At 36.2% G+C, this 22857-nt stretch overlaps 1 protein-coding gene across 4 annotated transcripts in view; it reads right to left on the bottom strand.

Annotated features, from left to right (window-relative positions):
- LOC115343414 (sodium channel protein type 2 subunit alpha-like) overlaps window positions 1-22514 on the bottom strand; it is a 78732-nt gene extending 56218 nt beyond the window's left edge. For 2 of the 4 annotated variants that reach the window (XM_030019346.2, XM_030019350.2), the window contains exons 1-5: window positions 22313-22514; window positions 12601-12849; window positions 4702-5018; window positions 1028-1146; window positions 38-127 (exon numbers count right to left, since the gene is read on the bottom strand). In XM_030019346.2, the coding sequence (XP_029875206.1) occupies window positions 38-127; window positions 1028-1146; window positions 4702-4968 (476 nt within the window). In that variant the 5' untranslated portion in view covers window positions 4969-5018; window positions 12601-12849; window positions 22313-22514. Of the gene's footprint in view, window positions 1-37; window positions 128-1027; window positions 1147-4701; window positions 5019-12600; window positions 12850-13425; window positions 13557-20428; window positions 20446-22312 lie in introns of those variants that run through there. The other 2 variants (XM_030019347.2, XM_030019348.2) reach the window with 2 other exon arrangements.
- Between the last annotated feature and the right edge of the window lie 343 nt (window positions 22515-22857).

Genomic DNA, 22857 nt, shown 5'->3' with positions numbered 1-22857 from the left:
AGACGTAACAATAAAGAAGTAAAAATGTTTAACTTACTCTACATTCTTTGTCCAGTCTGGAGGGTTACTCATGGTCATAAATACACAGTTGGTCAAAATAGTGCACATGATAAGCATGCTGAATAATGTAGATTATAGTCAAGGCATGTAAGTCAACAAAGTATGACAGTTTTATAACACTGAAATAATTAAAAATATTAAGTATATAAAAATATGTAAAAATAAAGTGACATTCTAAATAAAATCCAAAAATAAAGCTTTGCACATAATTTTATCTATTTTGAATCGTATGCCATCTGGCATGTTATGGTGCACTTACTATAAAACAATGCACTACTTTTATAATTATGGCAGGTTTAGGATTTAAATGAAACTTAAACACATCCTTAAGTCTGTAAAAATATGAAATGAGTACCCAAACATAATTACTAATTGAAGCCAGAGGGGATCATTCTAAAAGATTTTTAGGAAGAGGTTGGTTGTTTACGCCCAAGTTGTTCTTTGGACATAATTGAAATACATTCGAAGATATTCTCCTTTATTCTGACCTGGATCTTTTGTAGGACACCTACCCCAATGCTGAAAACACAAAGCTGAAAAAGTATGCCTGAAAAAGCAGCTCTTTACCCATGCTCTTTTGTCCTTGCTAAGTGAGTCTTGTTCATGAATAGCGCTACTGGTCTTGGTGAAAGTGTGACCTTAGATATGTTCAAGTGCAATGGTTTGTTACTAATTTGGCCTTAGCTGCAAGGCTTAGTATGGGATCAGGTCTCCTTTTGTATATAAAGCCTGATACTTAAACTCTGACAGCTTTAGGTGGTTCAGTAGAGAATTCTCTCGGTAGGAATGAAGATCATACTGCAATTCACATCTGATCATACTTAAAAAGCAGCAATATCACCATATGTTTAGTTAGCATAGTACACCCACATGGACATAATTTGTATATCCATATGAAAAGTATTATTTCAGTAATTCAATAGTTTTAAATGGCAACCCTTAAATCAACATTAAGAAAAAAGGATATGAATGTACCAAAATCTTGATAGCAATTTTTCTGATGGGATTAAAAGGAGTTAAAATGTACAAGGCAGATGTGGCACTGAATCGGAAAATTGCCTTTCCCTTATTCAATACTATGAAAGTCTGCAAAAAAGAAATACAAAGTTAAAATACAGTGTTGACTACATAAATCTTTACCTCCTTCTAAAGGATTCCATTCTCTGCCTGTGAGGTTCAAGTTCCATTCTACTGTGTACCTGTGGTAGGAAAACAACTGATTTCTATGAATACAGTGGGTTAAGCCTTCCACAGCAAATTCTCCAATTTGCTGAATTCAGCATGTGGACTGAATTCTGATGTTGTTAAAACCAGTGGGAATTATCAGCACCAATGTCAGTTTATCAATATTAGCAAAATGCAGCATTCCATCACTAAAGTATTTTCAGTTTTATTTCTAACGAAGTCTTTGATTAAAGTTAGAGTTTCAAATTAATTAAATACACTCTACCTTGTGAGCAAACACAAACAAAACCAAAACAGCAAAAGGACAATTCAAAATGCCAGTTGGTGTTGGGAACAAATACTTGACAGAATTATATACACATATATATGTTGACAAGGACAAACACCTGTCACTAAACAATTAACCATAATTTTAAAATAATTTTGCTTTCATTTTATATTTTTAAATACTACCAATATAAATTATATGTATTTTCTAAAAATGTATCTGTGAAAAAAATAAAAGGGATTAATAAATTGCCAGCTGTCATCATTCTGAGCAGTCTGAGACAAACGTGCACCAGAATTTGGCATCCTATAATGACAAATCTTTTATTCAAAAAAATGCTGTTTTCATTTTTAACAATATGCTCTTATTTTCCCTATATGTAAACACCAAATTTAGGTAGTTATTATCTTTTAAAATTTGACCTGATAAACCTACGGTTCATGTTCATTACATTCTGTTCCTGTTTGCGGTCATCACCTAAGCGTTATTGTTTTTATTCCAAGTGTATTCGTGTGTGAGGTTTACTGGCATCTTTGGTGCTGCTTGAAATTTCTTCAGGACATGACTATTCTTCATTCCTTTTGCTCTTTGTCGACGGTAATGGCTCTGCTTTGTGTTACCATAATAGAGTCTTTGTTACACTCTCAGCAGAGCTATATAGTATCACTGTTCTCCATGTTGATTTCCATTCTCTGTAAAAACTTGGCTGTAATCAGAAGAATGCTGCCCTCTCCATGGCCTTTACTTCCTATCTGGTCTGCCTTCTCCGGGAGAGAAAGCAAACCTCTCTACAGTGGGAAAGAAAATAGGTAAAGGAGTGTTGCCGGTGCCTGTTCACCAAATAACATCAAGCGTAGCACTGAGGATGACAGAGAACGGACTCACGCTCATTGGCATTTCTCTCTGCCCTACAGTCCTTCACCCAGCTAGAAATGCTGGAAAGATGTTGCCTGTCCCAAGGTCACTGCTGCAGCAGGGCCTGAAGACAGACTACAATTCACCTATGATTTTCTCTGCATTGGCAAGTTGATGATTAAGAGTAGTTTCTGCTATAAACTGGAGGAGGGATGACATTCTAGTTCATCATTTAAGATGTCCATGTGTTTTCTGTCAAGGACATTAGGCTGGTACGTAACCTAAATACAGATGTCACCTGTGACAACAGATTCTGCAGCTTACTAATTACTCTTATAGATGAACAAGTCCATCAGTAGTCTGAGTTTTTACACTTTTGTCCCCCAAAAATTTACTATTTTTTCTGATCATTGGAGGTTAGAAAGTATACTTCAATACTTCTCAGGTTTTCCGATACTTCATTTGTAGAAGACTTGTTTAGAAAACTTTATTCATGAACTTATTTATGCAACTTTGTTCCTGAATTTTTTTGCAGCTAATCAAGAAAAGGGCTTTGTGTACACAATTATATTGTAAGTAAGAATCTGCATGGAACTGTTGATATAACCAAACCCATACAAAGGAAATATTATCTACAGCACTGTTTATTTAACTTTGGCAACTGTTAGGTTATGCAATTACATATGGATTCTGCTTTCCCGTTCCTATTACTGAAGCCATAATTTTAAAAACAGTTTTGCGAACCACAAATATAGCCACTAAATGGAGAGTGCTATTGGCGTGATTTTTTCCTAACAAACAAAGTAAGTTTCTTTATAGCTTGAAATATTTTATGTCTTCATTTTTTTGTAGTTGCTCAACACCAAGTTTCTTATCTCGATGGCAGCCTGGAATGCTTCAAGCCATCATCAGAGCAACTCTGTCCGTTTCCTTCTCTGTTTCAGAGAGACAGGAAAAGATAATCCCAAGCACTTGTCCATAAAACACCTTCTGCATTTTTTAATTTAGGGTTATCATCCACAGCTTTACCTTCCTTCACTCTCCTTACCCACAACACTTCGCAGGTCTGTCAGGAACTGAGAGAACATCTTGATCCTGCTAAAGGAGTGTGCAGAAATAAGCAGATAGAGGGTACAGAGGAGAACCTGCTCTTACTGTCAGCTGTACCTTTCAGTAACTTGTGCAGTACATAAGGTATTTTTAACCATTCCCAGGCTGGACTATTTCAGATTCTGGAGGAGTTTAACACAGTCTACAACTGATCCCAGCTACTGAGATATACTTGTTTGTTACATGTCTTTCTCTTAAGTCATATAATGGTAGTCTGTTTCCAGACTGTATGCATCATTGCTACAAGACCAAAGACCATATACTCTGCTGCAGATCCTGACTTTTAAAGAGGTCGAGGGGCAAACTTTTTACTTGAATGGATCTGTTTGAACTAGCCTTTCTATCTCCAAGTCCCTGGCTTGCGGATCATGTGAAAATGAGGACTTTGTATGAGTGTGCAAATCGGAAGGGGAAGTACTCCTCTTTTAGGGGTTTCCTTTCTTCATGGAGCACAACTATGCTATTAATGGTCCAGTTGTGTTGTAGCCTCACACATGTATCTCAGGCACTTTACTCTCACAAATCATAACTCTTTGCTCTGGTCTTTCCATATGAAAACTCTCAGTTAGTCTTCAGAACAACAAAGCTATTGTTTTTCAATTCCTTCATCAAAACTAGCTTTTCTGTGGTGTCTGCCACAGGCTTCTAATTGACAGCTGTGCAGCAGAGATCTATCATAGCAATTCCAAGCACCTCAAGCAACAGTTTTCATTGTGGTAGTTTTATATGACCCAAGATTTACACAGAGTGTCTATATGCTACATATATAGATAGATATATTTTATACATACATATATAGATATATGTTTACATGTGTTACATAGCTGTAACAGAAACAAAGAATATGGTTACAGCCCTTTATATCACTAACTTGGATGGATTCTACCTGGTTATCTACAACTGTCTCCACTGCAAAACCATGCTTGGAACACCTCGTTTGTCACATCTGGTCTTCCTGCTATATGGAAATGAGGAAAATTCAGTCATGTTCTCAAGTTCAGGCAAGCTCAGGAAGCTGTATCTTCCTTACAATGAAGTCAGTAACAAGTAACTCAATGGAACCTGAAGGAGTCACAATATAGAAGAGCATAAATCAGTTCTGTTAAATGAAAGGATGTTTCTGTGTATTTAGTGGCTTCATGGCTCTAACCTCATATCTTGTGATTAAGCTTTTCTAGTATAGAAAACTATATTCTATTTTGTGCAAAAGATTACTCACTCACTTTTTTATTGATATAATATGGGTCCAGGTCTTCCAAAGGTTCAGACACCATTCCTGGAGGTATGTCACCGTAAATAAATGGCAGTGTCTTTCCTGCCTCCAAGTCACTGTTTGGTTTTGGACCATTTTCATCATCATCATCTGCATGTTCTTGCTTGGGCTTTTTAGCTTTTTCTTCTGCAGAACGCTTTTCAATAGCTGCGAGAGAATCTCTAGTAAAATAGCGGAAGCTTTCAGGTCCTGGTGGTACCAGCAGTGCCTGTGCCATGTTTTCATCCTGCAGATTTAATTACTTTTAGCCTCTTGCATAGGAATGACCTATAAAAGAAAATTAGATAATTTAGGAAAACTAGATTGTACCATGTCATGGTTGAACCCCAGCCAGCAACTAAGCACCACGCAGCCGCTCACTCACTCCCCCCCCACCCAGTGGGATGGGGGAGAAAATCGGGAAAAGAAGTAAAACTCGTGGGTTGAGATAAGAACGGTTTAATAGAACAGAAAAGAAGAAACTAATAATGATAATGATAACACTAATAAAATGACAACAGCAATAATGAAAGGATCGGAATGTACAAATGATGCGCAGTGCAATTGCTCACCACCCGCCGACCGGCACCCAGCTAGTCCCCGAGCGGCAATTCCCCGCCCCCACTTCCCAGTTCCTATACTAGATGGGACGTCCCATGGTATGGAATACCCTGTTGGCCAGTTTGGGTCAGCTGCCCTGGCTGTGTCCTGTGCCAACTTCTTGTGCCCCTCCAGCTTTCTCACTGGCTGGGCATGAGAAGCTGAAAAATCCTTGACTTTAGTCTAAACACTACTTAGCAACAACTGAAAACATCAGTGTTATCAACATTCTTCACATACTGAACTCAAAACATAGCACTGTACCAGCTACTAGGAAGACAATTAACTCTATCCCAGCTGAAACCAGGACATACCAACAGAAAAAAAAACATTTGCTCAGAAACCCTCCCCAGGCCTGAAATAGAAGCAGCATATTTCAAGGCTGAATGAAAGTTAAAAGCAACTGCTCAGAATTTATTTAGATATTTTATAAATTATTTTTCACCTTTTTCCTGTTGGTCTAGAAAAAGACACTACTTCTGCCCACAAACACTGCTTTGCCTGTGTCCTTAGACTCTCCCAGTTAGAGCAAAATACTGATACAAGTGTTTTAACTACATCTTTTTTTAACAGAAGTATAAATGCACATTCTATGAAGTACTCTTGAAAATTTTAAGCCTATATTTTACATTAATACATTTTGTCTTCCCATATTTTTTCAAGTATCAGTAATCCGACTTTACAAACGTAAATGCTTTCATTAACCAAAAAAGAAGTGTTCGTACGATTAATGCTGTTTAAATGACAGCAACTGAATTATGGGAGGAACAAACATAATTCTTTCTTACTGACAGTTTACTGTGCTGAAGGTTAATGTTAGATACCAAAGCAGGATAGGTTGCATTTATTGACTGTCTGTGAGCTGTGAATCAAAACCACAAGCCTTTTAAGTAAAAGGAAACAGGATGTATGATCAAGACTATGTGGGAAAAGAATGCAGTTCCTGATTTTTTGCAAGGCAAGTGTCATAATATTATTTCAGACTAAAACTAGTTTGAAATCTAAGACTCTGGTTCCCTATGAATGTCTTTGGTGCCAGTGCTGGATGATGTAGTCCCTGCTGCTTTTTCTTACCCTCTGCACCAAACTCTCCACTGTACAATAGGTGTCTTTACAAAGCCTAGCATTGCATCGGCTGAAAGTAATGTTCTTTTCTGTCTTCCAAGTCCTTCTGCAGCAGGACCAGTTACTTAAACTGATGCACTGTACAGCACAGTGGAGAGGGTTGAATGGCTGGAGGGAGGGAATGGCAGAAGACAGGCAGATCTGCTTAAGGAGCAGTGGCATCAAGAAGGAAATGATAGCTTTATCTGATGTCTACTTTGCAAAAGTTTGTGGCATAGTGTGGTAATAATTCTAACTATGAAAACCAATTCTTAAGTTTCAGTGCCTGAAATGAGTTCTCATTGTGTCTTCTGTACATGAAGCCATGTAGCCTTCCCTACATTACCTTATGAATGTGCAACATCTATATTCTGGAGTTGCCACATCTAGATTTGAAACATAATATTGTATTCATTCTTATTCATTCAATAGTCTTGCTCCTAAAGCTTCTTGCCTGTCTGGAGCAGTTTGTAGAAATTGCACACATGCACACACACAAAGTGCTATAGTAATGATCTTATGAAAAAATTGATTTCTTTTCAAATGACCCTCAAAAATTCAAATCCTGTACGAAGGTAGAGAGGGATGTTAAAAAGTGCTTGAAGAATCTACAATAGAAAACTGGAGGAAAGACATTAAATAGCATATTCCTAAATCTGAATTACCAATACAATGACATGGTGGGTAAACCTGCTCCTGTGCCACCTCACGTCTTTGTCTCTGGCATGGGTTCACAGCACAGCATCAGTGTGTACAATCAACACTGAGATCACTGAAATAATTTAGTCAGTCTAGATTATAGCACCAAGCATCTAAGTAACACAAGACAAGAACTGAGGTACCTGACCATAAATTCATAAATAAAATATACTGTAATGTAGACATGGAGAAAGCTTTTCTCAAGGAAGAGCCTGGAGAATGATGAGTTAATGTAATGTGTAGAAGCACAGAGATCCTGGAGGGGCTGGAGGTACTGATGCAGTATAAATTGAAAAATAAATTGTTAAGCCAGCCGGAGTCTCCAGCAGGCAACCTTATCACATGTTGCTATACTGAAACTTCTGCTACTAATTTGTAGTTTGTACAAGATGGAAGCCTTTGCTGAGACCTGTTTTTTATTAATGCAACTCCCAATTATAAGGATGCTAAACTCAAAAATTGTCCTTTATTTGAGACTTAAAAGCACACGCATTATCTGGATACAGTCCACACTCCCTTGATTATTGCTTCTGGCCATCCAGGATTAATAAACTAAGAAGATGTTTGAGGTTTCCCTTTGGTCTTTCTGAATAATTGATTCCTTTATTCCACATTTTAGGCAGGTCTGTGATTCAAGTTGTTGACCTAGGTGCCTTTTCTGTGAAACTAGTCTTAAAAGGTGCACCCTCCCAGAGTCACCAGTGGGTCTGTCTTCTCTTTATAGTTCAGTGCATTTGGTTAGGCTGCTTTTCATCTGTTAACACCTACGGTTATGAATGCTATAACAAAATACATTGTCCTCACTAGAAATATATGTATTTGTATTGCTAGAAGTCCACAAAGGGGCCAATGAATGACTGGGAAAAGTAATATTAGCAGACTTGGGATTTCACTGTGTTTCTCAGACAATCATTAAACATGCTTTAAAAAAGTTTTCTTGACAATTTGGAAACATTACTTGACTCCTGACTCCACTACTGTCTAGTGCAGTTATATCTTTCCTGGCGGCTGCTATTACACAAGAAGGTTTTTCCTGTACTAAATATGCCCCAAGTGTTTTCATTCAGATTACAGAGCTTAATAGATCAACACAGAAATATGTGTTTGATTACTGTTGCTACACATGTAGTAGTTTAATAGAACAATGAAAAAAAAGTAATTCTGTTCCATGCACTGAGCCCTGAACAAGCTCTTAGCAATCCTTGAACTATGAACCACTTGTTTGTTAGTGATAGCTTCCCTCTTCTTCCTTCACTAGTTTTAAAATTGCTTGTTATCCGGTAACTAAACTGCCAGGACATGAATGATACTGGGCAGAATTCAGACAAAGAATTCTGTATATCTAGTCATTTCAGAATAGCTTTCATTAAAAAAAACAATCTTTAAAGGAATAGTCTCAAAAATACATGTGGTCCAGGACCCTCAGTACATGATACTGTTCAGCAAAAAGAACTTCAAGTATTTGAAATACAATTTGGGCCTAGATACCTATGTATAATGGTCTCTACAATTCAATAGATTTCATTAGAAAAAATAAGCTCCGATTTATTAAGGACATGCTTTTGCCAAATAAATCCATTTAGTTGTATTTGGGGATTGCATTCCATAAATCCTTTTCCAGTTTTCCTTCCGTCCCTTTCTTTAAATAATAAAACTGAGCAATAAACAGTATCCATATGTTCTTAATTTTATGCATATTTCAGTTAATTATATTATGTCCATGGATAACTTGTTAAATTTTATTTTTGAATATAATTACCTTCTCACCATTTACACAGAAGATGACTTAGAAAGTAAGTGAAATATCTGTGCTAATGATGTCAAATTAATTTTTGTGTGTCTCTGAAAAAGCCAGAAGTGGCCTGAAGGCATCTATTTTTATGATATCTTAAATTAGGCAAATGGTAAAAGTGAAAGTATTGGTGTAAGAACCAGGTGGACACTATGATCATTTATTAAAATCATCAGGTTATATAACAGGTTATTTGCATTCTGCATGAAGCAGTCCAGATACACCCTTCAAAATTTTCAAGGTGGAGAAATAGCAAACCTTGCAGTGTTCCTTATGGGATGTTTTTTTTGCTTTTAGAGCACTGGCATTTGAATGATTTTCCTGCTAAAACCTTGAAAAAGCTGACTACTGAGATTTTCATTCCATTAAAACTGAAACACTGGCACACAAACATGAGTCTGATTAGGGTTGGAGTAAGTGCAAGGATAGCAAATGGAATCTGTAAAATGACCAACTACCATAATTTTCTTATGCTAATCTTTTATTTGAGAGGCTGTAATTTGGGAATAATACCTTCCTCTTTGCCAAGCACAGCAATAGCCTCTCAGATGCTAAAACCTGGATTAAAAACTCTGCTCTAAATCAGTAGTGTTAGTGAGACTAACTGTCTCACATTAGGCCAGTAAAGAAGCTTCTCCAAATCAAAAATGTGGGGCTCCCATGGTAGGAGAGACAGAAACAACACGGCTAGTGGCACCAATTCAGCATCAGCAACAGATTATTTTCTGCAGCTTTAGAAGTAAAAAGTGTAGCTGTTCTGTGCTGATGTCATCAGAAAATTACCTCAACTCAAACTACCACTGTCCTGAGGAGGAAAGAAGTGCAGAGGGAGTGTATGCAGGAAGAGTCAGAAGAAATGAGTCATCTTAACCGCCTCTCTTAGTATTTGGGAAGTTGTTTTGCAAAATTCAGGTATTAGTTTTCTGGATGTCATGGTTTAACCCCAGCCAGCAACTAAGCACCACGCAGCCAGTCACTCATTGCTGCCCCCCCCCCCCCCCCCCGCCCACTGGGATGGGAGAGAAAATCGGGAAAAGAAGTAAAACTCGTGGGTTGAGATAAGAACGGTTTAATAGAACAGAAAAGAAGAAACTAATAATGGTAATGATAACACTAATAAAATGACAACAGCAATAATGAAAGGATTGGAATGTACAAATGATGCACAGTGCTCACCACCTGCCGATCGAAGCCCAGCTAGTCCCCAGGCGGCGATCCCCCCCCCCCCACTCCCCCCAGTTCCTATACTAGATGGGACGTCCCATGGTATGGAATACCCTGTTGGCCAGTTTGGGTCAGCTGCCCTGGCTGTGTCCTGTGCCAACTTCTTGTGCCCCTCCAGCTTTCTCGCTGGCTGGGCATGAGAAGCTGAAAAATCCTTGACTTTAGACTAAACATTACTTAGCAACAACTGAAAACATCAGTGTTATCAACATTCTTCACATACTGAACTCAAAAACATAGCACTGTACCAGCTACTAGGAAGACAATTAACTCTATCCCAGCTGAAATCAGGACACTGGAAGTGAAGATAAGTTATGTTTAAATTACTATGCTCTGATCAAATTCCAAATTGGGTAATGCTGCATTCAATTTATCCTAAAAAAAGAAAGGGGATGGGTAAATATTAGTTGGTTGTGAAGTTGATCTAAAATGAAATATTTTTATTGGAATTTCTCATGGCTTTTGTGCACAGAGGCTAGTTTCACAAAGAAAAACCTATCCCCTTATCTGCTGAAGTGCTTTGAAGTATTTTTTTACTGTTATAGATTATTATGTTTTCATAACTGACATTTACCTTGTTTCTCCTGGCATCTTGACACTATTGTTTACTACTTTAAAAATATTTGAATAAGAAACAGAACTCCAAAAAGACAAAAAAAGCCCCAAAATGTCACTGCTGTAATCCAAAGTGGTAAATGCAATGCAATGCAGAGTTAATTGAGATATCTGAAGAGATATCCAGTCAAAACTATCCATGGCTCCTAAGCCAAGGAATCCCTGAATGTCAGTTCCACAAAAGTAGGTGTTTTCAAGGAAAGGAGTGACTTCCTCAAAGCTGAAAACAGCCTCCAGCATTTAGCACCTGCCCAGAACCTGCCTCTTCTTTAAAGTGTAATCTACTAATTTGAACTATGATAATTTGTGGTTACAGGTCCTAACTGACTAATATGTAGGATTTGTTTTCCTTTTTTCCATTCCTTCCAACATTTATCATTCGTATGTTGTGTCATTTTCCTTAGAATATAATTTATCTGTAGCAATGACTATAATTTTTGTCTGGATTTGTACAGTCAGCCTCAGTAGCCTATAGGCACTACTGTTATGTAACTAAATGAAAATAAAAATAATGAAATCACCACCAAGTATTTGTTAATAAAATTAATAAATCACAGAAGACAAAATACTTACTTATTATGAGAATATGAAATCAACTAATAATGGTATGGAACAGAAATAATATTTCCTTAATAAAACCTTACTTTAAAAGGATTTAGAATGGGGTAGTGATAAGTGGCTGAGTATGAATTGGTCATTCACATTGGCTGAAACCTGACTGAAGAACAGTAAATACAGGAAATACTAATGAATTAATACTAATGAATTAAGACTAATGTGGTGCTTCAGGGATGTTACATGCAATTTTATTTAATATCCTCAGTAATGACTTGCAATAAAGTGTGAAAGCATGTTAACTAAATCTTAAGAACCCCAATCTCAACAAAAGAAAGTACTGTAAGAGTTTGGAAATCTGGGTAGAATATAATACATGAGGTTCAATCTGACTGGTGAAAGACTAGGCAGATGGGAAAACACTCAAAACAGATTAGATTACAGACTGGCAAGCAATCTCAGACCTGTCTGAAAGATCCAGAAGCTGTTTCTTTGGAGGATATCTTTGGAAGCTGCTCTCTCTCACCAAGATATTGCTATGGATAGTCTTTCCCCCCTCTTTATTTGCCTGTTTGTGCCCACTGCTGTTCCACACTCATCTCTTTTCTTCCCCTTCTACCTCACTTCAACATTTGCTTTTGAATTAATTTGTTCCTATTTCTTCTCTCCTCCTTCCTAGGAATGGAAATAGCGGATTAAGATTCTTACATACATGGTACCTAGTAAACTGGAGTAATCAAAAATAGATAGGTTATGTAAAGAAATGAACCTGGATTCCTCATATACGTACCTGCAAGTTGTAGAACCCCCAAAATAAATTGTTTGACCCATTTATTTATAAAAATTGACCAAAACCTCCAGGAATTCTTTAAATGCAGGCCTGCTTTCTATTTTCTTTAACACCATAAGTTGCCTCTGAGAAGGTGTGAAAAGAGATGAAGTGTGAATACTTGAAGTATTGGAGAAACCTGAAGAAGGCCAAATGAAAACCATAGGCAATGGAAGAGGAAGAGGAAGAGGAAGGGTGTCTTTCTTAGTACATCAATCTAGTTGGAATACAGTATTTAATATTTTTCAAATACCTTCCAATGTTAAAGATCCTTACATTCTAATGGAAAATAGTTACAATACACGTAACACAAATTTCTACAGCTACACCTCATTAAAGACGTTCATTTAATTTTCCCAATGATATTTTAGTGAGGATATATAGCGCTATATCAAATGGCCATCTTATGAAGTGAAACATTATTTCTGGCTGAGAAGAAAAGATAGTCTTACCTTTGTTTTTCTAAGAAATGCCGGATCTCAGAATTTAGCCACTGGATCTTTTGCTATCCGGAAAACAAAAAGGCTGCATTTCTAGCAGAAAGTGGAATTGGTAAGAAAAGTTTTTCCCTGGGAGCTGAAGCTTCTTCAACACTGAAGTTTCTTCAAGACTCTCTCATTCTTTGTTGCTGTGTCCAAATCTTCTCAAAATTAATTGCAATAGACAAAGTCTACATATCCACATAGACACATTTTCCCAACCTAAGAGCAAAGAGACATATGAAAAGCAGGATGGAACATGGGTTAGTCCACAAAACTTAGCACAGACTGAAAGTACATTTAAGAATATTCTTTAAGTGATATGAGTTTCAAAAATTCAATTTATTCTGCATGCTTTAGCTAAAAGGGAAAAATGGGTCTTGTTGAGATGACTGCATGACTAGTGCAGTCTTTTATAAACACGGGATAACTGTGCCCAGGCTAAACAGGAGTGTTCTCATCTGTCACTTAGGGAACTGCACAGTGTATCATTACTCCCCACTGGCTTTACTGTCTTTAACCAGGAATAGAAGTTAATTCAGTCTATATTTGCATGAAAATATGGATACTTCTTCATGTTATTTACCTTAGAGAATGTTGTTTTTTCTTCGTGTGACAAAATTTTTCATTCATCTCAAGCAAAGTAATAGAAGAAAAAGACAAATTTCTCTTCCATGTTCTTCAAATTAAAGATTGCATCATTACAAAAGCTGAGCAAAGGTTGGCTATGGCTTCCTCAGTCTTTAAAGCTTTAATAATCTGAGTATCTAGTTCATTACATTTAAATAGTCTACTTACAGCTTGCAAACTTTAGTCTTCAGCCATTGAGATTGAGATGAAATGTCTTTGAGACATGTATTCTCATTTGAACTAGATATATTTCTGTCTCTTTTTGTACTTTTTTTACTGTTGTTATTTTGGTTTTAGTCCTAGAGAAGAAAAGAAAAAGAAGACATCCTTCTTTTTTAGGTCTCTTCTCCTGCTTAAACAACCCTTAATAATACTTTTCTCCAAATATAGTGAGAATGAGCAGCCACTGTAGAAACTCTGTAGACAAAGAAAATCTGTAGACACAGATCGGGCCAAAGAGAACACAGAAGGTGGGCAAACAGAAAGGGAAAGCTTTCTACTACAGCACTGCTGCTCTTATTTATAAAGATAGAAGATCTACAAGTACTCCTACAGAAAATATATTTCAAAAACTAACCTAGATTTTACCTCGTACTAGTTATTATTAATCTAGAATTACATTTTTCCCAAAGATACAATAAGTGGTACCCCAATTAGAGCTTCTATTTGTTTAATAATGTAACATTAAGTCATTCCAACGATTGCTAACAGAAAACTCTTTCAATGTCCCGGTCATTTTGAGTAAGGCACTGATTCAGCACATCTTACTGTGGTGAGTCACTACTGGAGAGGCTCCACTGAAGACATCTGAAAGCTGTGTCTCCAGTACTAACCTCAGGGGATCATGACTCTCATACTGCCACCAATGATACTTATCCACCAATGCATATTTTCCACTGAATGCAGCTTTACCTGGGGGTATGTAGGGGATTTCCCCATCCCTTTGCCTATTGGGTACATCTGGATTCTGTCTCTGAAGTAGCGTTGTGGCTGAAATCTGATCTCATGGTCAGATACAGTGCAAGTAAGCAAAATGTGTAAGTGCTGTTGCTTGCAAGTTTTAAAATAATATGAAAGGCATACTATAGCTTCCTAATAAAAGAGTAATCACTAATACTAATCATTCATATGACATTTATTTTCAAAAGAGGGGGTGTAACTTCTATCCAGTTGTTAAAATATTTGCCAGTTTGCAAAAAGTTGAGGAATTCATCTTTGATGTGTGTTGAGGAATTCCTCTTTAATGTGAAAATTGTTAATAACTCTAGGAGTGCAGGTAATTTCAATAAATCTGTGTTTTGAATTAGAACACAAGGCAAAGAACCTTTTTTCACATGTAGCCCTGTCACCTAGTCTCCATCTCCCTATTTATTACATCCTATGTATGTTTGTATTTGCTGTATCTCCAATGGATAAGAGATGCAGCTTTGTATCTACTAATGCTATACATCATGGTAGTATAGTAGTATCAATGGTAGTCACAGCAAAAACTGAAGGAAGGAGGTTGGCAGAATTGTGAGCCCTTTGTCATGAATTTATAATAGGCCTAGGCCATGTCAGAGTAATTTCATTACAGAATTTCAATTATTAATAACTTACCTCATGTGGTTTTTAGCATTTTTTTTCTGTATAATGCAGATATATGGAATACATTAAAAAAAATACTTTGGGTTTTTTTTAATCTAATGTCTTTGGTTCTCACCTCAAGACTAGAAATTTTCATAGGCAGGTCCAGATTATACAGTTATGCTGTAGCTGAAAGTGACAACAGAAAATTATTTTGGCTGATATCATGTTGACCAAAATAATTTTTATTTGGGATAGATTATCCTGATTCAGCTTCTGAGAGTGAATCATAGGTAAAATCTCAGGCCTAGTCAGAGTAATTCCTGATGGACAGACTATATTTTTTCTTTCCTGTGGGACTCTTTCCTGAACTCTTCTGCCTACATGGCATCAGCATTTATTTTAAGACTGGTTAGAATATCCTTCAAATTCTGAGACATGATATTGCTTCAAAAAAATTTTCAAACTATATCCTCATGCACTTGAGCTCCCTTTCAATGAGCTGGAAAAGATAGTTGCATATTATTGTCACATTGTCCCGTGGCAAAATGTGTGATTCCATCCGAAATGTGATTTAGAAAAGACATGGGCTTATTCAAAATTAGATACTCTTATAAAGACTGTTATAGGACAATATGCCAGTGATGGTTTCAACTAAGTGAAATCTTGTGTTAGAGACAGATGCCAGACAATGAACAGACATCGTGGGCCACTATATGGACATTTGAAGTGTTAAGTGATTATAAAAATGTTAACCCGGTTTTAGATTAACAAGAAACAGAGTTATCCACCAAATTAATTGTCCAGATTCAGAATTATTTGTTGTGTGTTCCCCATGACCTAGATTCAACTAATTCCTAATATTTTTTTGTACTCAAATTAAAATTCAAATGTGTTGACAAATGAAACACTGGAACATACAACAGTATCCACTGTGGAGGTGTTAAAGAAGTCACAATAACACATCAGTTAGCAATATCTAAATACATTGCAGTATCAATTTTGCTTTGTAAAAATAATAGAAAGGTCTGTTTGTAAAGTAATACTCTTTTCTAAATTTTTCTAGGGGAACTTATGAAAATGCATTTGCAACAGAAAATATTGCTTATGAACCAAAAAAGAAATAACAAACTAAATTCAGAAAATTAACTGAATCATTAAGAATCATGCAGCTGGAACACTTACTTTCCTAGTCTTACTAAGCCCCAGAAACTAACCAATACAAAATATGAAAGAATAAACTTTGTATAGCACAAGATTAATGGATTGTATTTAGACTTTGACAGTTGTCTAGGAAACTGAAAGGGAAAAAATTGGAACTTCTGGCTGAGAGGCTTACACACAATTCTCAGCTGAATGTGATCGCTACTACACAAGGAGGAAAATGCACAAAAAGTCAACATGAAAATAGAGTGCTTTATACCTGTGGTTTAACACAGCACATGAAAAATGTACATGGATTTCTTCAAGGCGTTCATTCAGGCATCATGGAAGTGCCTAATACAACTTAATCAAGCCCTAAGTTTGGAATATTTTCCGAATGGATTATGGAATTATGACTTTGATCTAGTCACTACCTGTATGTAAAAAATCCAAAGGAGCAAAGCTTATGAGTTACAGGTTCTACCACCTCTTTAAAAGGTCTCTCTTGTAATGTTAAGTATATTAACAAAGTACTGTACTAATTACAGGCCTATAGCTTTAAGTAATACACACTACAGAATGATAGCTAGTGTTATAGCAGCTACTAGAATTCTGGTATTCTTCCTTTTACAACACAAACTAAAGCAAATTGATGTGTAGGAAATACATGGCAAGTAACTTAAACTGGTGTTAGCAAAAACCTTTCAGAAAGACTCCTTTAATACTCAGTTACAACTTCACTCATTAGGAAGAAATCCCTTCCTAGGGCAAGTTGAATTTTTTTTATATTGCTTTTGGTCAAAACTTCTGTCTCAGGACAGACTTCTTCATATGAACATTTTGGCCTTAAATATTAGTGACAGGCTTTTCTTCAGACATTTCATCTGAATGAAAGTAAACATTAGGATTGCCCTCTTTCAGTTCAATCTGACCTTGGACCCTTGGGCCCTTTTGAGAGTAACTACTTATTTCTGTCATCAAGTTTATTCCATTCAGACCTAATATAACATTATAAATAGATTGCCATTCTTATTGTAAACCCTAGGACTTTTGCTTTCATCTGTCGTACACAAGTTTTACAGATGATTGGGATTTAAGTTAAAATAAACAGAATTTTTAAAAAAGATTCAAAGCTGTTTGTGGTAAGTGGAAGTTGCTTTGTTCCTTGATCAGGTGCAAGAGTGCAAGTTAGGCATATGCCTTCACTCATCATTTAAATGTGCTTGCTCTCTCTGTGTAACATAAAAGTTATCACAGGAAACTTGAATTTTTGGACACAGTTTAGATTTAGGGAATTCTTTCCCTCTAAAGAGTGCTTTTCAATGGAAAACACACTCAAGTATCTGTTCAAATAAGAACAATTTATCTGTGGTGAAAAAAGTCTTGCTTTCTAAAATGTATAGGGCTTCTTCATTCCTGTGAGTTAATATCCTAATTTTGTACTCTACTAGCTTGATCCTTATTACTTAACCACTGCGCAGTCACATATACATTCAAAAGTAAATGCTCTTAACAGTAGTAACTGTAGAGAAATTTCAGTGCCCAAGGAAATCAAGTTGGTAGCATGTTAACTGCATTTGAGAAAAAAAAATATCTGTGTTTTTAGGTGGGACAGAGGTGAACTCACCTTCAGGTTTCCAGGATCACCACACATATATTTCAAATATGAATAAAAAGGGATAAAAATATTCTTGTACCAAAGGCTTTTGAAAAGGCAGTGAGAGTTTGCTAACAAAGTGCATTCTTTTTAACATCTGAAAACTTATTTGGACATATTTAAAATTAGACCAAGAACTTTGGTTTGGTTGGAGAGTATATTTTTAACCAAAATATATTTGGAATTCCTCACTCTGTCCAAATATTAAAAGATAGTACAATAGCACATAAGAAAGGGCAGACTTTTCAGGATACTCAAAACAATATAGGCAAGAATTTGGGACATGTGGGCTCAAATTCAGGCTACATGGGCTCAGGAAATTTCTACTCCTATCCCAGGACTACCAGACAGTGGAAGGACATGATTTATGAGAAATTATGGCAGTTTTTTCTCAATGAATACAGTAGCCAGGCCATGTAGTGCCATGTTGCCCTATATAAAAGGAACTATTTTTCCTGTGAACAATTAATTTGCTTTTATTCCTTGCACATTTTAATTCTTCATCTGCATTTCTGTAGTGATTTTGAATACAAACTTGTAACTTCTTAGAAACCTATATGTAATCATACATAATAATAATATTTTATGGTTAAGTGGACCATGCAACAATTTATGCTAGCCCCAGATTTCACACACACACATAAAGGAAGTTTCTCACTTCACATTGTTCTTAAAATAAATTACGCTAAAAGGTCAGAAACACTGCTCCCCTCTCATATCAAAAAGCAGGACCTAATATTAAAGAAGTAATGTCTAATTTAAGCATAAATCATCTATAAATGGAAATTGCCTGCTATGTATCTCTATCCCAAGATCTTCCTGTTAAGTGGTTTTGCTGGGGTATAGTAAAGGGGATCACAGAGCCAATAGTACTGATACTCTTCTCAGCCATTTTCCATAACTGGCCTCTGTGATATCCTTTCAGATTTACTAGTGTCCCTCATACTTTCATTCAGGAAATCCTGCAAAGAAGTATGAGGATGTGCCTGATGCAGTGCAGGCATAGGGAGTCAGCTGTATGTGCTGTTTAGCTGATCTATACATAATGTAGTAACTTCAACGTATGTGAAACATCAGCTTTGCTGAGCAGGTAGCTCAACAGTACAGCATGTATGTAGTTGATATACCTGGGATGTGCCAGACTCACTGCATATGGACTACTCAGCCAATACATACATATTCAAAATGTGATCATTTGATAAGGATATATGACATCCAGGAAGTTGATGGATCAAGTCAGGAATCCAGAGAAGTAGCAGGAAAAACAATTCCAGGTTGAAAAAGGGATCTGTGCATACGATAGCTCTATGATTACACTTGCCTAAGTAAAACTACTCAGTAAGAAGAGATCAATAACAATAAAGAACAAATAACTAGACAAATCATTAATCTGAGCATAAATAACCTTTTCCTTAAGGTTTTTACAGTGAAAGAGCCTCATAAAAGCTTAATTAAGTTTTAACTTAGTTGCATTTTTTTACTGTAAAACACATTCCATGATGTGTCTTAGTTGGTAGAGTAAGTGAACAGTAATTTTTTGTAGGAAGACATTACCAAGACTGGTGACCACTTTGAAGTTTAGCAACAATTTGAAATGACAGTTTTTGGGTGGGTTGGCTATTGCTTTTGGTTTGGGGGTTTCTTTGTAATGGAAAGAAATAATTTTGGGATGGATAATGAACAACTGAGAGACCAGATACTTTTGTGACCTAGAATTTAACTTGCTTACTCCTGTTTAGGATTACAGTGGTAGTATGCTTACATTATGGTTACTCAAGAGCATATGGTGCTCCTACTCTATATTTATATTTTTAAGTAATACAGTCCCTGCCTGAGCTGCTTTTATCCCTCATCCCTCTGCTTTACCTCACCATAAGACAAGGAAAATCAAGCAATAACACTATCACAGTAATATACTAGGGATTCCATTTGTTCATAAAGAAAATTTTGATGAAAGCAGGTGAACTGGTTGTAAGATACCAGTTCCAATATCAAGGTTCTATAGGAGGGGACTCAATACCAAACTTAGGGAGAGATGCCATTGGCAATATGCTTCAGAGATATTAATCAGGAGTAGTAGCTGTAATGAGTAACAGTAGCTTTCCAATGAAGAGGATGCAGTTTCCTATAGATGGATTTTATGATGATTGACACTAGATTTGATGGACCCACTGAAGCCACAGCTCAGAGTGTACACATTTGTTCTGTAAGCAGTCTGAACTAGTAAGCATCAATTTTATTATGATATTTTAAACCTTTTATTTATTCAAGTGAGGATGAAAAAACAATATTCCCTCCAAATGGCAACAGTATATATTACTGATTAACAGCTATAAGGTAAAAAAATATAGAAGAGTTACACTGAGTGGCAAAAAACGCTAATTAGACTTTTGAAAGTTAAGTTTCTAACTAGAATTTTTTGATCAAGAACAGTGTAAATGTAATTTCCTGAAACTTACTTCCAATAGTCATTTTCAGAGTTCAACAAATATATCATCTTAACAAATAAAGTACCAAATATCAGAAACTTGCATTTATGTTCTCTTAGGTTTAACTCAAGCAGAGTTCAAGCAATTTTTTCATTGTCACCTTATGGCAAGAACAGCATATGGGTAAAAAGGGCCAGGATTTGCATGTTAGAGAACAAGGTCACAACTTTCTTGCCTTGCACAAAGAACTCTCTTAGTATCTGCTATTCTCTGATCCATCAAAAGTTGTGGAACTCCAGCAACGTAATTAATACATAGCATACACATAACAAATTACATAGGGCTGAGAACGTGAGTAGCAGAAGGAAATGGATACCATCAGTCAGAAAGTTCCATCTTAAATCCCACCATCCTTTTTGCTTCTAAAATCCTTAGTCTTCCGAGGGCAAATAAATTTATCTCCATGCCTAATCTTCATAAGGTACAAGTGAACTCATCTAATGCTATCTGATGAAGAAAAAGAGGTGAAAACACAAAATGTGTCATCAGCATATTGATTAAAAACCCCATACTTTCCATACTTTCTCGTTTCCCTTCATCCCTCCCCGCTCCAGGTTACCTCATAATGAAGGGAAATGACCAAACTACCACTCTGACAGAATCTGATAGGGCACAGGGAATTGTTTCATGTTCTCCAATGAAAACATGAAAGTCTCTACCTCTGCTAGCATCTAGTATCATCTAAACAGAACCTTACAATACTGAACTTAATTGGCACAGCGAAGAAAATCGGTATGGACTCTTAACTCCTTCTCATTAGAGGGAAAAATCATAAGCTAACAACACAAGCATAATTTCTATAAATATCAAGGCCTAATAAACAACATATCTGTTTAACAGGTGCTATGAAGCTTCAGATTACTGCAGCAGCTCACATTCTAGTCTTTAACAATCTTTCCTCCCAAAATGGAGATGTGCGAGAGAGCAAAAATTACATATTAAACTGTTAGAGATAAAAAGTCATCTTCTGAAACTGTTTTCTTGACAAATCAATTATGAAAGCACAAACATGATATGTTTTTAAAACAAACATCATCATTGTTGTTATTTATTTATTTTGAAGTTACACAAGGACACTACAGGTACACTGATTTGGCACCATAAAAAATACAAATTAAAAACTTCATTCTTTCATATCACTACTTCAGGTACAGGCCACACTTGCTATTTGGAGTACCACCTGAGACCTAATCCTGCTTTCTTTTTCTTACATGGATTGAGGTGGTGATTTGTAAACAGTGGGCTCCTTATTCTGCTGTATGGTTTTTGTCATTTTTTAATTTCTACTGTTTTCTCTTGGAAATAATTTCCAAATTAATACTATGATAACATATATAGTTTTAATGTGAACGTGTGTCTGTAGAACCACTACTGAAAAAAGAATTCACATATCAAAGTGATCTTCAATAGATATTTTCCTTTTACCTTTGATAACTGACGGCTTTAATTATTACTGATAACAATGAATGAGACAATAGATAAATGGACAATAACATGAAGAAATGTAATAATTCTTGTGCTGATTTCTTCAAACAGTCCTATTAAGAAGCATATATTAAGGTAAACACTAATGTTACAGAAAAAATGTGAACTGTATCGTCGGTGTGGACCTCTGGTTAATTAACAGTTGGTGAGCCCCTTCTCTCATACAGAGACACACAACCATGCAAAAAAAATGACACAGAAAGAAAATATTTCCTTATATATCTTTTACAAAATCTAGCTAATAAGGGAATTTCTTCAAATAGCATATATATATTGAAAATAGCAGTAACAAGCCACATAGATTTTATTCCTGGATCATCAGAATCTGAGATGCTTAGAATCTTATGAGACCTGCTGTTCCTGAGCCTGAATATCACCAGATTTTTCTTCTTAGGAAACAAGGTCACTTTTATAAAATGCTAGGAATTAATTTAGTATACCTTGATTATAAAATGATCAGATTTTGCAAGTGAGACTACTGCATCACAACATCACATTAAGAGTAAGAGGCCAGATATCAGATTTAACGAGGTTAAAATGAAAAAAAATCACACCATCATCACAATCAGTCAGTACAAAATGGCTTTGAATTCCCCATTCCATCTTTGGCTCTACCTTAACAGCAAACCAGAGGGTACAATCCGATTCCGAAATGTGGGAAAGATCATATTGCCAAGATTTATTATCGGTACAATTAAATGTTTTGCCAGCTTACCTGATTGAAAGAGAATGACAAATCACTGCAAAGCCCAGCATCCAAAAATAATATGATAATATATGTCTCCTTCTGAAATAGTCCAGATTTCCATCCACAAAGCTTTAGTAATTAATTATAATTTCTGTATTCTCAGTGGAAAAGAAAACACAGAGACCTTTCCAGAATCCTCTCTGATTCTGCCTCCGCTTCCTGTTCTCAGTCTCACTCTATGGTACCCAACATATATCAGAGAACAGCTTATTAGGAGAAGGGGGGAGTGAAGGGTGGGGGAATGGAGGGGGAGAAGTGAAAAAAATGCAGCACCTAACGTGGCAGCTCCACCTACTGGTAAAGATAATGAATGCGTGCAAAGCATCCACTTATGAGGCAGCTTTATCCCAGTTTATGCTGACCTACACTTCAAACAGCTCCTCTGGAGTTAAGTTCCTCCAGGCAAGAAACAAAGCAGACCAACAAAACCACACTGATTATTGAATAACCCGTTTAAAGACTTTTTCTAAAAATTAAATTAAATTTAAACACATGTCTATATACATTCAGCA

The sequence above is a fragment of the Aquila chrysaetos genome, chromosome 6, assembly GCF_900496995.4.
Source record: "Aquila chrysaetos chrysaetos chromosome 6, bAquChr1.4, whole genome shotgun sequence".
Taxonomy (NCBI): Eukaryota; Metazoa; Chordata; class Aves; order Accipitriformes; family Accipitridae; genus Aquila; species Aquila chrysaetos.
Note: the sequence above shows the minus strand (reverse complement) of the source record. Positions and strands in the feature narration are given on the sequence as shown.